Genomic DNA, 15,864 nt, shown 5'->3' on the forward strand with positions numbered 1-15,864 from the left:
CTGTGTGGGCCTCTATGAACCAGAGATAAGTCAAGGGGATGAAGAAGACAGAAGCTGCAAGGTGCCTTTCCTGAAAGCTGAAACAAATGGAGGGTAGCAGGAGACCTGTCACTGGTCCTGCCACTTCCCAGTCACTAAACACCCCTATTTCATTTTACAGTTCTTCTCTTTCTTAGGAGTCTCAAGTATGAAGTCTTGGGTGGCCTAGAGGTCTCTATGTAGACCATTCTGCTCTCAAACTTTCAGGAATCCACTTCCTGTCTTGTATTTTGAGTTTTATTAAAGGATTCCTTAGCCACCATGTGGCCGAGACAATGGGCACCTTCTGAAAAGGTTTAGAGCAGTGGTCCCTTTGGGAGTCAAATACCAGCTATCCTGCAAGTAAGATATTTACATTACAATTCAGAAAAGGAGCAAAATTACAGTTATGAAATAACAATACAATTTTACAGTTGGGGGTCACCACAAAACAAGGAACTGTGTTAAACGGCTTCAGCTAAAAGAAAGCTGAGAATCACTGGCTCAGAGTATCTCAAAAGCAAGCTGCTTGAAATAGTAAGTAAGAAACAAAGAGCAAATAACCCAAACCTCTACAAAGCACCCAAACATAACCTTCCCACCATAACCCCCTAAATAAACCAACTGAAGCCAAAAAAAACCACATCTGCTTTGAAACCATAAACACATTGTGAGGCTGGGTAAGAGGAATACTCTCAGAATCTTGGGTCTTCTTGCCTCACAGTCTGTACCTGTTGATGGGTCTTACATAAAGCTGGGGAGAAAAACTATCACTAAGTAAGGCCCTTTATCAGGGACAGGGTTTAGTAGCCACCCCCAGGCTGGGACACATGGTTTTGTAACCTTGTTTCTAATGCTTGAAGGACAAGGGAGGTCACTGTAACTGCGGGGCCTGTGGCAGCAGGCAGGGGCTGCATCTGGCACTGTTTTCAGGGAATACATAGACCTGGCTTGGGTTTGTCACTCTTCATTAAGGATACAGCCATTGGCTGGGTGGTCCCAGACTGTCATCCTCAACCCGGGTTTGTGGGACATCTCAGCCCTGCCAGGAGAATGCCTGCACAATGCTGAGAAGGGACAGAAACACAGTCAGTCACAGCAGAGAGAGCAGGCTGAAGGATGTTTTATTTTGTAACAGATCCTGATGATCTGCCAGACAGAACTGTTACACACAAGACTGGCTGTCTTTTGATTTCTTGGCAATAGAAAAGGCCCTATGCTGGAAACCAACATTGCTGTCAATAAAATAAATGTATTTGGGGAAAGTAAATCTTTTTTTGTAAAAGCCAAAGAAACTATAAGAACTCACACTTCCTTCTAAACACAGAACTGTCTTTTCAAATTCACATTGAAATGGGTATTCCCACGGGGAGTGGGGGTGGGGTTGTGGAAAACTGCTAACAGTTTAAGGAGACACACGGAACATTTGCCCGCCCTCAGTCTCTCTAGGCACACTTACTAGACTGTCCAAACATGGTGGTCAAAGAGGCAACTTATGTACCCCAAGGCAGAGCACGGGGACCGACTCACTCAGAAAGCACCCGAATTAGCAGCACATTAGCTGGCATGGTTAAGATGATGACTTTTTGAATTTGGCACATTAGGACAGAGCCCAGCATTTGTCGCAGTGTCTGAATCTGGGGTCCTACCTCAGTGGGAAGGGGAGGTGGGGTTCTTAGTGGTGGGAGGAGGGGGAGCTGCCTGCAGCTTATCTCTTCTCTTCTAGCCTCCCTTAGTGCCACTTGTGGTATCAGTGACAGGGACTGGGTAGGTGTGAAGCACAGATAGGGAGGTCTGGAGGTGGGGATCCATGGACTGCAAGCTCCTCCTACTTCTGATTGTACCTGTTAATATGTGAGGCCACAGACGCTGAATGGGGGAGCTGGAAAACTGACCAGACAACCACAACATGTGCTCAGAGGAGTGTGTTTCTCCGTTGTCAAGGTCACGGGGAGGCACTGTCACAGTGAGAGCTGGCTCTATAGACTGGGAGTATAGCTGGGTGTAGGGCATGCCATGTGTAAAGTCCTGGGTCTGACTCCACAGGAACTAGTCTCTTCTTTAGCCACAAGCCATCGAGCCCACCGAGTTAAGGGCACACCAGCTGAGGCCGTTCATACTCAAATCCAGTCAGACTTAAAGGTCCAATCAAAGACTTAGAAAGCATTGGAGTGTGGTGGTGCACACTTGTCCCGAGTACTAGGGGATGGGGGTGAAGGCAGGAGGGGCAGGAGCAAGGCCAGCTGCAGCCTCATATCAAGTCAGAAGCCAAGCCATCTGAAACTGCTAACTGCTGCATGCCACGTGCCTAATTAGGACTGGATCTGAGATAGCAATCCTTTTGATGGCAAGCATCTTTCTTTCATTTACTCTTTTCTTTTTAACAGAAAACAGCTAGGATAGGAAGGGAGTGGGTATCATTATGGTATGTGTGTTCGCTATAGGGACACAACATAGTAAAGCACAAAGTAGTTAAAAAATAAAGAAATAAAAAACAAAAACGGACAGGCATTTTTCTGTCAACTTTGTAGCTAAGTGGCATTGGGATGTGCTCCTCAGCATCTGCAACAAGTCTGCTGACCTGTTCTAGAGAAAGGTAAAAATCCTGAAGTCAGCGGGAGAGTTTCAGAAAAGGGACCTAGAGAGGCAGGCACTCAGATGTCCCCCAAAGCCTCCTGTGTACCTCTGGGGCAGTGGGTCTGGGTGTTGGTCTGTGTGCCTGGAACAGCAGCACTCAGGAGGCTGTAGCAAGAAGGTTCTGGGATATTTGACATGAGGATGGGCTAAAAAGCAAGACCCTGTCTCAAAACCAAACAGTAACACCCCCAACAAACAACTCCCTCCAATTAAAAGGCAGGTTGCAGAGACGTCTCAGTGGTTAGGAGATGGAACTACTCTTATGGAGAAACCAAATTGGATTCCCAGCACCCATCCAGGCAGCTAAGTCTACTCCAAGGGAGCCAACACCTTCACTCTCTGTAGGTACTTCCACTCATGTACCCACACATAACCATAAATAGAATAACTCATGAAAATAAAAAGCAACTTGGGCATAGTAGTCCGCACTTTTAATATTTAACTCCTAAGGCAGATCTCTGAAAGTTCAAGGCCAATTGGTCTACACAGCAAGTTCTATGATAGACAGGACTACATAGAGAGTCTCAAAGAAACAAAGGGAAGTTGGGGTAGTGGATGGATAGACAGATGGCCTCCCTCCTTTTAAGCACAAAGAGCTAACTTTAAAAAAAATCATGACCCAAAACATTTTCAAAAGACTACAGTGGAAATATCAAAACTAAGAAACTTTTTTACAATTGCAGATTTCTCCAACATCCTTTAAAAAAAAAATAGAAGCGTGGTTTTCTTTATTTATAGGCACCAAGTCACTCCAAGCTGCGAAACCTGCCTGGCATAGCCTGTAAAGGTTACAACACTCTCAGAAGGCAGGACTCAGACCCCATTTAAATAGCTGTTTAATGTCCTAAACTTCACAAAGGCAAAGCAAGATAAAAATGGCTCTCTTTATGACAATAGAGAGCAAAGGACAGATGCTTTCACGCTCTGTCAAGTACATAGTACTTGGGAGAAATTGTTCTGGAATTTGACTCCTCTGTGTCACTGGAATGGGATAGCCCAGAAAGACCACAGCAAATCGTTAACTGGTATGTTGGAGGATTTAAAATACTAAGACACAGGGGGCTAGAGAGATGGTTCGGTAATGCATGAAAACCCCCCCATAGCACCCACATAAAAGCTGGGTGTAACATCTATTTTCAAGCACATGAAAGCACACTGCCCCCACCCACAAACTAACTAACAACACATCCCAAGTAACAGTGTCAGAACAAAAAACCTCAGCATTCGTTATTACCTAGATCACTCTCCTTCATACTCACAAACCTGTTTTCCAGAAGGGGAAACTGAGCCTCTGCTTGCCTGAGGTCACAGAGGTGCCAGGCAGCAGGCAGGAACAGTGCTGTCTGTAACCCCGGATGCTCAGAGGACTGTCATTTACAAATGTAGCGGCTCCTTGTTGGCCCATGTCACATTCTCAATGCCCGGGCACTTTCCCGGACATTGACAACTAACTGTGGAACGTCTGGAATACCTGCTGGAAGGGGACCCAGCCTGATTCCCCGACACACTCAATTCCTTGCTCATTACAGAGTTTTGATGGCATTCCTTTTTAAAAGGGGATTTCATGCTTCATTTTTCCTGCTGTCTCCAGAGGCCAAAAGGAGTAAGTGCAAACAATTCCTCCTCTAAGAGAGTCCCACCCCACCCAGACATTTCTCTTCTCTCTGCCTACCCTCCCAGGCCCATCCTGTGGCAGAGAACTGACACCCACAGCTGCAGTAATCCCTCCCAGTTGTTGTGAACAGCAATGTTGGCCTGTGACAGAGCCCTGACTGGGTAGCTTCCCCTTGCCACATCCTAGGAACATGTCCAGGCTGTCCACCAGCCTGCATGTGGTGCAGCAGGGAGTAGTCTAAGGGACTCACAGAAGGCCCGAAAGCCAGGTGAACTTGGTCCTTGCTCTGCTCTTGGGTGGTAAGGAGCCAGTGAAAGGTCCGACTGAGACGCCTCCAATTGCCAGGCCAGGGAGGTTCCCTCCCCTTCAAGTCTCTGTCTTCCACTCCTGGCTCCCACTTGGCTGATCCTTGGACCCCTGGAGTATTAATAAAAACTCTAATACTCTATTCACTTTGCCTGGTGTTTAGGATGTTGAGAATACATGGCTTCAATGCACTAAGAGTCTTGGTGTCTCTTAGCAGGTGTTGTTGAGTAGTGAAGGGAGCTGAATATTCCTCACAATACTCAAGAGACAGAAACAAGAATGTCCTGGTATGTCTTACCAAATGGCCCCAGAGCCAGGTGCACAGCAAGGGAATGGCTGGCCTGCAGCTTGCTCTGGCTTCCCCTCGGATCTCTGGGTGCTTGCCAAAGACCCTGCTAGCTTCCCATAACCTATTTCCTGACTGATTGAGGGCACTGCCTTCAACTTTAGGTTACCCCATGATCAATGCTGTGACCATAATGATGGCCATACCCCAGAAGGAACAAAGAGTGCCACAATGCCCAATGTCAGATCCAAAGTTCTTGGTTACTGTGTCTTTCTTTTGTGGCTCTAAACTTGCTCCTTTTTTTTTTTTTTTTTTTAAATCAGTCCCTGGGACCCACCTCAGACATCCCTGTTTTACCTAAGACGGTTCAAATGCCTCACACTGTTGCAATGAGGACTCAATTATTTGTTAGATATATTTTAACTAAAATAATGTTAAAATTACTTATTACCCAACCTCCTTTAATCAAGGAACCACCTAAGATTATACAATAACTTGGTCCAAGTTTGCTTTTGGCAGCTCCTTCATCAACACGGTGACCATCCAGCTTTCCAGCTCACTCTGGGGGAAGGCTCGCTGCCTCCTGGCTTGTCTTTTAACCTGCTCAGTGGGCTGATGGGCACCTGGCACGGTTTACATTAGGATGGGTTAGGACAGCACAGCTTGCGCAGATTTCAACTACTAAACGTAAGACAGTGAGAAGGGAAACCCATACTGCTGATAACTGATCCTGGTTGCAAATACAGAATATGTGGTGCATTCTGTTTTCACTTAAATGAATCTAATCAGCGCTTAAGTTTTGTTTTGACTTTTTCCACGGGAGGTGCAGACTGAATCCCAGGCCTCACAGACACTGAGTCTATGTGCTCCACCCCTGAGATGACACCGCCAATCCACTGTTCACTTTAAAATGTGCAACTAGACTTCAGGCAACATGTGAGTCACGTTGTTCTGCTGAACACCACGCACCTGCACACTGCTCCAGCTTACCACGTCCCCAGGGGTGCAGCCTGTCACTCTGTCCTGCCCTATACAAAGCAAGACATTTGATGCTGGCCTTTCTCCCTTCCCTGCATACTTGCCCTCTGCACTGCCCCTCACCCTCAGCTCTCTTCTCTGCCCTCTCACCCCTTGCCCAGGAGCTGGAGGGCAGGGCTGGTAGGCAATATCCGACCTTAAGAACAGGAGTCTTTACCAGGGGCGGTGGCATTGTGTCTTCCTTTTGTTCAGTGCCAGAATTTCATTATTTTGAAACTCAGCAGAGTGCAGGAGAAAAGACACGGCATATATACAAGTTCAGATTGCCAACACTTTCTTAAGGAACACGGGCACCTCGCCAACTTGGGTCAGAGAGGAGGGAGTGGGGACAAAGGCGGAAGAAAGAAACCAACAGCTGTTTTAAGTTACAGACTCTGGTTCTAAACTGGTAGCATCCCACTGTGGCTCTATTGCCTTTGGGATTTGAAAATGGAATTGGTGTCTATTTTAGTTCTGGGTTAACAAGCAGTCTCTTCCATCAGCTACCACCCTGGCTAGGCCCCTACAGGCCCATTCCTGGCCCCAAAGCTTTCTCTGGTAAAGGGCTATTATGTGGAAGCTGAGCAGAGAGAAGAAAAGGGGAATTAATGTTCTATAATCAACTCCTTTGGATTTTCAAAGCCAGCCCCATCTGGCCTCACAATAGTTATTAGAAAAAGCCATGAAGCTGGAACTGGTCTGTTCTCTGGGCACACATGCCACCAAGCCACCCCTTCTTAGGAGCCATCCATGGCTATCTGCTGTGGGGTTGGTGGAATCAAAGGCTGCCTAAAGGGGCTAAATTCATCCAGACCTAAGCAAACTCTTCAATCAACCCCTCACCAAATCATTAAGTAGGTGAGGAAACCTACTACTCGGTTAACAGGATAACAAAGGTTCAACCTCAAAGCTAATCTGTACACCACAGCCAAGATGGCTCTGCCCGTGATTGATTCATGTCTGATGATCCCCCCCTCCCCATTTGCTCTGCAGAAAGATTTCCAACGTAGCATTTCAGAAAGGGACACGTGTCACTCACTGCCACACCATATATGCTGTACAGACTCAGGTGCCTGGAAATAACTCACAAGAGCCAAGTTACTTTCCTGTTATGATGGAATTACCAGGAAAAGCAAAGGTGGGGTAGTTCTGCAATAGAATCTGGGACAAAACAGACACAGGGCATTAGATTTGTGGCTGCAGGGCTGGAAGAACCAAGGTCCTCCCTGCTGCTCCAAGCTCTTCAGCACTCTCTGAGAGGCTTATGTCATTACTGTTCACTATTCACCAAGCTGTGCATTCAGGGATGCTACAGTGAATGGGACTGTGACTTTAAGACCCTGGTCAGCCATGGTGGTGCATGCCTTTAATCCTAGTACTTGAGGGGAAAGAGGGCAGATCTCTTGTGCATTCATACCAGCCTAGGCTACATAGTGAGTTCCAGGACAGCTGAGGAGAAGCAGAGACATCTTGTCTCAACAAACAAATGATTTCTGGATTTCTTAGAATCAGTAGCCATGACAAGAGGAGCAGCTATTGCTTGGTAGAGAAAAGTTCAGAGCAGTATTTCAGAACTGGAGAGGACTGGGAGAGAGTACAGGCATTAGTGATCTTGCTCTATTTCAATGTGAACTAGGAAACCAGAGACACAGTGCAGTGCAGCTGATAGGAGCCACATGTGAGCAGACACAGGCTTGGGTGTAGGACAGTTAGCATGTTCCTAGGATCTTTATGGATTGGGACCATTTCTCCTCACAGAAAAATGGAGGTGAAATCACACCGGACTAGCCAACCCATTAGCCACTGTCTTCAGATTGGAAAGTTTCATCCAGGAACTTTACAGCAGTTTAATGCTTCACACTTTAACATCTACAAAAGTTCTTCCTCCCATTCCAGTGAAAACCCATCATAACTGACGTAAGGGAATTGAGGCAAACAGACAACCAAATCCTGTACTCCCAAGATGTCCTCTAAAAGTATGACAAATGGGAGCCTGCCCTCTGCAGCTACATGCTTGATCAGAGGTTCCCATGTGGCCCTGTCTTTTATGCTTAAAATAGATGGAGCATACAGATGGAACATATAAACTGCAGCCATCCTGTGGGGGAAACTTCTAATCCCATTTGTACACCAAGAATACAGGACTTTTTTGTTTGTTTTGTTTTTGCTTTTGGCTGATGAGTTACCAGAGAACTCAGACAAAGACAGGAGTGTTCCTCTATCACTGCTAGAAAAAAAAAAAAAATCATCCCACTGCGCACACTTTTATCCCCCTGGAGCTGAGGAGCAGAAATATGGTTATTAAAGGCCAACAGAGGCTAAAGGAGCAGAGCAAGCACCAAGCACTTGTACTGTGTAACAGGTTTTCCCACTCAAATGCCGAAAACTCTTACCTACAGTGCTTCATGTCTCTGCACTATACATCTAGTTCAGGTTAAATACTTCTGAGCACTTGGTACATGTCAGTGCTGTGCTGGAAACATGAAAAGCATGGACTGTCTCTATAGACCATTATCCATGTATAGCCAACAATCATTTCAGTTGCCAACACCTTTTGCAAAAGAAATATAACTGTTATACAACAGTAACCTGTGACCGGAGATCACCAATGCCTGGTGACTCAATGATTACTCAAGGGACCCCAGGAAGAGCAAAGTGAACACAGCCCACATATACAGCCATCTTTGCTCACAATCTCACCTTTCTTCCAAATCCCATGTTTCTTAAGCGCCTTACCAATGTTCTCGTGAACTAGCTCAGTTGCTGGAGCACATGTTGGAGCCACATATGGAATGTCGTACGGCAGAAGAAACAGTAACATGTAATTTCCCAGACCACAGGTAACTTCACATTTTCTCCTACCTTAATGGGTTATCTGAATGGGTCTCCATGTGGGTCTCCAGTCCATACTTGCAAACAAACTCCTTGAAACACACTGGGCAGTGAAAGATTTCATCGGCCATCTTGTTCAAATCACCCGACTGCCCGCCTTCTACCATCTTAGGAAAAAGCATAGAAGAGCATCATTAAGGGGGGCCTCTCACATAGGTTTGCTTTAGAAGAAAGCCTAATATTGGTCTAGAAAGTTCTAAAAAGTATCTTCTTCACTGAGTAACAAGGTCTGACCACCCATCCAGCCAATCATCTATCCATCTGTCTATCCACCCACCAACCCCACAATCCATCTGTCCGTCTATCCATCCATCCACTCTACTCAGGAAACACTACTACACATCCACCCACCCTGTTTACACACCGGTTCCTCAGTCCTCACATCTAATCAACTAACACTTAGGAGCATCGTCTATCTCCAGAGCATTAGGAATAAACACAAGGACAAAGAGTCCTGAATGCTGATGAAGCTTCCACTTCAGATACACAGAAAATGTAAAAAGCACTCAAAGAACTTTGAGAATGCATCATCTTATCTGTGTACTATACGGGGCTTCTAAAGAGAAAGCACATATAGGTGATTTCCAGAGACTGCAAGAACAGTGCAGGAAACACAGGTCAAAAAAGGTTCAGGATTGATCTCTTCCAAGTCCCCACACTGAAATAAAGACTACAGGTATTTCTGCCAAAAGCCACACAATGGAGTATGTCTGTGCCATAAACTCAGAGGACCTTTTTAGCTGGTCCTGAGTCTTCTCTCTCCGACTCAGCATCGTGACTCAGTTTCCTTTTGGAGGACAACCGCCTACGCTTCAGAGGAGATGGAGGGGCTGCAGCTGCAGTGCTGTTGGTATCCTTCTCATGAATCTTCATATGTCTAGAAGGAAGACACACACAGAAGATGTGATTTGACAACCACACACAAACCCCAGGCTCCTTTTCAGTTAGACACAGGCAGGGGAACTTGAATTTCTTACCAGTTATCACTATGTTCTAAAGTGTTGGGGGGAGAGGCGCGTGCTCTCTCGCTGAACACCACCACTCCAAAACGTCCCTAGTTAAGAGCATCATTTCTATAGTGCCTTTGGGCTTTGTCAAACTTCAGCATCTCCTTGAATTTCTCTTTTAAGCTCTTGCAAGCATAGCTGAGTCTTATTCAATGTCCTGCTTTGTGTTGGAAAACATTCAGAAACTTGACTGGCATTACTAAGATGGAGACAGAATATCAGGAGATCCACTGTACTTGGACAGAAAGCTTGCCTTAGGTCATGCGAGTCTATATTATAAGAACTCGAAGGTAAATCATTCCACTAGATCATACACCAAGCCTCAGTTCTGAACTAGCCTCTAGGAACTACCTTCTAGCTAACAGCTATACTGCCATCTTCTCTCTGCCCGTGGAAGCATCTGGGGTTGTGAAGTGGAAGTGTACCACTGACAGAACACATGGCCAGAGTGCTTAAGACCTATGTGGAGTAAGAGCAGACCATGAAAACATCCAGACAATACAATGAGTGCATTATATGCCGTAATTCCTGTTAGCTACAGAACCACGGTACACACAACAAGAAGTACTATAAGTAATATGTATGTGTCAGTCCCCACAGGGGTGTCTGATGAGTAACCTATGCATGTGGCCTTATTTTATGAAGTTGTAATGCAACACTCTCAATAAAGGTCCTAAGACATTCAGACAAAAATGGTATTCGATCTCAAAAAGAAAAAGAAAAAAAGATCCTTATAAAACGATTTCATTTTGCTAATGATGACCGTCACTACCCTCAGGATGGAGGCCAAACTGTGCAGAACATAAAAAACACAGATGCAGGTTTTCACAAGTAATTATGTTAAAGGATGATTTTACTTGGGATGTCCAAATCCTTCCTCATCCTGGCTGCCAAGGGCTGAAGACAGAGCCGGGCTTTGTGGGTACTAGGTAAGAACTGTCTACCACCGACAACTACCTGGATGACAAGCAGCTGTTCCCATAGCTTATTTTCACGGGGCTGGAGTTGAAGCTAGGGCCTTGCACGTGCTAGCACGTGCTCTGCAGTGAAACTTTATCCACATTTGTTCAGTTCTTTTTCTTTTTGAGACGGCCTGGCTGTCTCTGGCTGTTCTTCCACTCTGCAGTGCACACAGGCCTTGGATTGGTGATCATCTGCTTCAGTCTCCAAAGTGGGCTGGGATTATATGCCCGCACCATTAGGCCCAGTGGGGAAAAAAAACATTCCTCATGCTCTGTCCCCTCGCTCTGAAAAGCAGCTTAACTCATGCTCTTTCAGCAACCTTCTTAAAAGGAGACAGGCTGAGTGTGAGGAGGCCAGGCGGTTTGTGACTCAGAGACGGCCACACGTGAAGGCTGAACAAACCAAAGATCTGAGGCAGTGAGGATGCTTTTCTTACACTCAGCCCCTACACTACAGCAGTAGGAGTGCCCTTTCCTACAAGGGCGGGGCTGAGAGATGCTGAGAGTGTCAGGGATCATGCTTCCTGCCTCATACTTACAATCTAGAATTAGAACCTCCTGTCTAGACTGCAGCACCACAGCCATCTATTGAAGGTTGCTGGGGAGATCCCTGGCTTTTGAGAACAGAGAACCTCGGGGAAAGGGAGCTTAATCTGAAGCTCTGTTCTTTGTGGGAATCAATGTGACGGGGCAGAAAGATCTAAAATATCTTGTGGAGAAAATGTGCAAAAATCATGGGCTGTCAGGCCATGGCCCCATAATGTTGCTCAGACACCAAGAAGGATGCTTTAGTATTTAGTCCTGGGCTACCTTAAGCCATAAGAAATGAAAAGGCGCAAATAGCTCTGTTCTATCTAAGTGCCACTGATTGTGAGTCAAGGAGACTCTCTGTTTTTGTTGTGTTTGAGACTGGGTCACATTTATGCGGCTATGGCTGGCCTGGACTTTACCATGTAGAACAGGTTATCCTCGAAATCAGAGATGTGCACTACACTGGGTTTCTGGACCATTATGCTTGGCTAAACCATCTCTTCTTAGTATCAACATTTATAGGTGAAAGGGGGCAAATCCGTACATTACTTTCTGATATTTGTTGCATGATTCATCTCAATTTAAGAAATGTTATGTTTTGGAAAAAAAAAAATCTAGTATTTGAAAAACTTATTTGTAAGGGGTATGTCTGGTCTCATACCGACAGATGGTAAAAGTACTTGAAATGAGAGAACGGTGGCTGTAAGCATTGGCCCATTTCAGGCTGTATATTGCCAATCCTGATGCAAGCACACAGAGATACAAGGCAATTCTGTATTATTTTGCACTTGGGCTTCATGAGAGAAACTGTTTTCACGACAGGAAGGAGAGTCTGGAACCAGCATCTAGTGGGAAGCTCATGAGAACATTTTTAACTGTGTCCACTCTACAGATGGGCCAGTTCTGGTGGAGGTGAACCATGGCCTCCCAGTCAGAATGAGCTACAGTATAACCAACAGGACTTCATGGTCTTCCTACTAAGCAAGATAGTTTCTAAAGGCCATGAGACAGTGTGTTCTGTTCTTAAACTTCCCCTGCTGGAAACTCTGGACCATAACCTGAATCCAGGCACTTCTTTACTGGTTTCTTGTGATGCGAGGCAGAATGGCAGATATCAAACAGTTGGCAAATTCCAACAGGAGACAGAGGATGGTGAGGGGCCCAGAGGGTCCTCCCTATCACCAGTTTCCATAAAGACTGCAAACCTTCAGAGTAGTCCCACACCTCTGGCTGCAGGAGTGCTAAGGGCACAGAGCAGAAATTCTGGGCACTTAAAGGCTGGCGCGGCAAAGCAGTTCACTACACTCTCACAGCTCTGCTGGGATACTGGATTCTAACCCAAGTACAGTTTCCATCTGGGGTTAGACTGCTGGCTGCGGGCCACAGTATGGGGGAGTTTCCCAGTCTGTTCTGCTAGCCCCACAATGACAAGAGTGGCAAGAAAACTCCAGATCTCAAGTCAGTCATCAGCCAATTAGCTTGAGAAAGTCTCACTGGCTCTGCTTCCACAGCTCCAGAGGCAGGAATGACAATCCAGATAAATGCATCCTTCCAAAGGACATGGGTGGGCCATCCCAATGAGCCAGTAATGGCTTTTTCCTATTAGGTTGGATGGCAGCAAGGACGAGCAGGAAGACAAAATTCTTATTTCCTGTGCTTAAAAGGCCAGAGTCTGTTTTCTTCCTAGATTTTATCTAATGTCCAATGTATCCCAAACCAGTGAAGCTCTGCCTCTGCCACACCAGTCTGAAGTTCCTCTCTTGCTTTTACAGTTGTCCTCAGAGGAAACACAGTGCTGGTTCACTTTATTTCCCACAGGACATCTGGGTTTGATCTGGGAACTTACACAGTGAAAGAACCCATTCTCTCTCTCTGTGTGTGTGTCTCTGTCTCTCATGCACGTGTGTGTGCCTACATACACACAGCACAGATGTGGAGGCACGAGAGCACACTGCACCTTGTGCATAATGCCTGCTCAAGCTGTCTTCCTATAATTAAGATGGCAGCCTCACAGACTAGAGTCTCACACTACTGTATGCAAGACAAACCATGTTTTCCCTCCTCCTGCTATTCATTCTCTACATAGAGAATGAATGGTTTCAAACACAGATACCATACTCTCTTGTCTCAGGGTTTATTTTGCTTACAGTTCTATATCATAGTCCTGCATTGGAGGAAGTCAGGACAGGAACCCAAGCAGGGCTGAAAGGTGGAGACAGGAGCTGATGCAGAGGCCATGAAGGGGCACTGCTTACTGGCTCACTTCCCATGGCTTGCTATGCCTGTTTTCTTATAGAATTCAGGACACCAGCCCACAGATGACACCACCCACGATGGGCTGGGCCCTCCCCTATTGATCACTAATTGAGAAAATGCCTCACAGCTGGATCTCATGGAGGCATTTTCTCAACTGGGGCTCCTTCCTCGCTGATGACTCCAACTTGTGTCAGGATGATAACATAAAACCAGCCAGAACTTCTTTCCTGTTTAAATTCTTCTGAATTTGTAATTATTCTTAGTTTAGATGTGGTATTCACTTACTTCCTGAGGCTCCATGGTGGGGCATCAAGGAAGGATACTCTAAACTCAACCAGTAAGCTCAGTTTTTGGTGGCCTGGGCCTAGGAGTGATACTCTAGGGTTTGGCTTCAGATACCTAGGTTTTATATCATGCAATTCCTCCCATGATGTCTGCATACTTGCTACCTGTGTAGGTGTTCAAGCTTACTACCTAGTTTTACTTCCTTAATAATACACAGAAGAAGCTGAAACTATCATATATTCAATGTGATCCTTGGCTATCCAACAAAAGTGAGTGCTACCACTAAAAACCTCTGCTACCTTTCAGTCTCTGCACTAGTCACCATACAGTGCATAGTTAAGGAATACCACATGACTGCAGGGATGAAGCAAGGGTGTCTGTCAAAGCAAGGAACAAAGTGTAAGTAGAAGCCATTTTAGGCAGAGCGTCACTGTAACAGCCACCTTCCAGTTTCCGAGAGTCAGACTGGCCTGATTACCACACAGTGTAACAGACTTGCCACCTGACTGTTGAGTATAGATAGTCTGTACTACAAACATTTTAATGGCACCTGTTCAAAAACTGAATGGTCAAATGTTACTAGAACTAATTAAACAGTTCAAAGAGTGCCTATACTCCAAAGAGATTAATGTACAGCCAAAGTATACTTCTGAATTGCATCAAGTTCTAGAATTATCCTTTGGAGGTTAGACACATTAACGGTAGCAATCTTGCTGCACTGTGATCTAAACAGGCACTTTTGTTAACATTTTTGGGATCAGAAATGTTCTCCACCAAAAACTGCCTACAGGTCTGGGTAACTGTCCTGGCTATCAAGTTGTTGGATAGGGTATCGGGCCTATGACTAATGAAGACAACGTAGATGTTTTAGAAATGGAGAATAAGTCTAGATTAAGTATCTAGGGTGTGGATCTGTGTGTGGGGGGGGCATGTGTGTAGCCCTGCTGCAGAGGTCAGAGGACAGCCTGCAGGAGGCAGCTCTCTCCTACCTCGTGGGTCCTGGTGATGGAGTCAAGGCATCAGACTTATTGACAGGAACCTTTATCCTCTCAACCAGCTTTTCCAATCCTAGATAAATTTTTATTTTTTTATAGCTTCTTTGATTTTGAAGGGCAATTTACTAACTTTTCATCTCAAAATTTCTCTTTATAGAGAGCAGGGGAAATCTCAGTGGTCAAAGGCCCTTATTGTAGGACCTAGGTTTGGTTCAACATCTATATGGCTGGCTACTGACAACCATTAGTAACTTCAGTTTCAGCAGACCCTGGCCCTCTTCTGGCTTCCAAGAGTACCCAATACACATATGGTATACATAACAGACATGTAGGTAGACTTCCTCCTATAAATGTAATTGTTGTGTTTTCTAAAACTTGAGGTTCATTTTCCTGACTGACGGATTACAGTACAGGAAAATAAAACCCAGAGACCATTTAGCAAGGTGAATGATCCATAAGAATATTGCAGACATCAGCGTTAAGCCATAGTTAACTCTTAGGTAAGTTGAGGAAGAGAGATTGCAGCCTAGTCTCTAAAATGCACCCCTCCCAAGCTTGTGACATCTTTTCTATTTCCAAATTCAGGAACTTCTTGATGATATTTCTGCAGCTTAAGTAAAGTGTGAATTGATTTCTAATACAGGGACAGATCAATACCACGTGGAAGCTTCTTTCAACTACAGACCCTCACCCCTAGACCTACACATGGAGGCTCCAAGGCATGGCCTGGCCCTCTCTGCAGTCACAGGCTTTGCAGGTGACACTGAAGCTGCAATTGTGATACCCAGCGCATCCTACTCAAACTCCTTAGCCCTTCACTCTGCCAACATCAGACATGGACAGCTCTTGGATACAGTACGCATCACTCAAACCATCTTTCAGTAAGAGGGTATAAATTCTTAAAGGAAGCTGGGAAAGTAACATTCTTAAAATACTTTTCAACAGTTATAAATGCCCAAACTAAGGATCTACCCAGTTAAGTGGCATCCATTAAGCCTTCCATATCTAATTTACATCAGAAGGGTAGTGCCCAGGAAAGATCTAGATACTTCCAGTA

General features: G+C 45.4%; 1 protein-coding gene across 2 annotated transcripts in view; it reads right to left on the reverse strand.

The window, feature by feature from the left end:
* Positions 1 to 15,864, reverse strand: part of RREB1 (ras responsive element binding protein 1) — a 57,098-nt gene that overhangs the window by 19,299 nt on the left and 21,935 nt on the right. For both annotated transcript variants that reach the window (XM_080926676.1, XM_080926675.1), the window contains exons 6-7: positions 9,504 to 9,648; positions 8,742 to 8,878 (exon numbers count right to left, since the gene is read on the reverse strand). In XM_080926676.1, the coding sequence (XP_080782802.1) occupies positions 8,742 to 8,878; positions 9,504 to 9,648 (282 nt within the window). The remainder of the gene's footprint in view (positions 1 to 8,741; positions 8,879 to 9,503; positions 9,649 to 15,864) is intronic.

Source organism: Micromys minutus (assembly GCF_963924665.1).
Source record: "Micromys minutus genome assembly, chromosome: 1".
In the NCBI taxonomy this organism is placed as follows: Eukaryota; Metazoa; Chordata; class Mammalia; order Rodentia; family Muridae; genus Micromys; species Micromys minutus.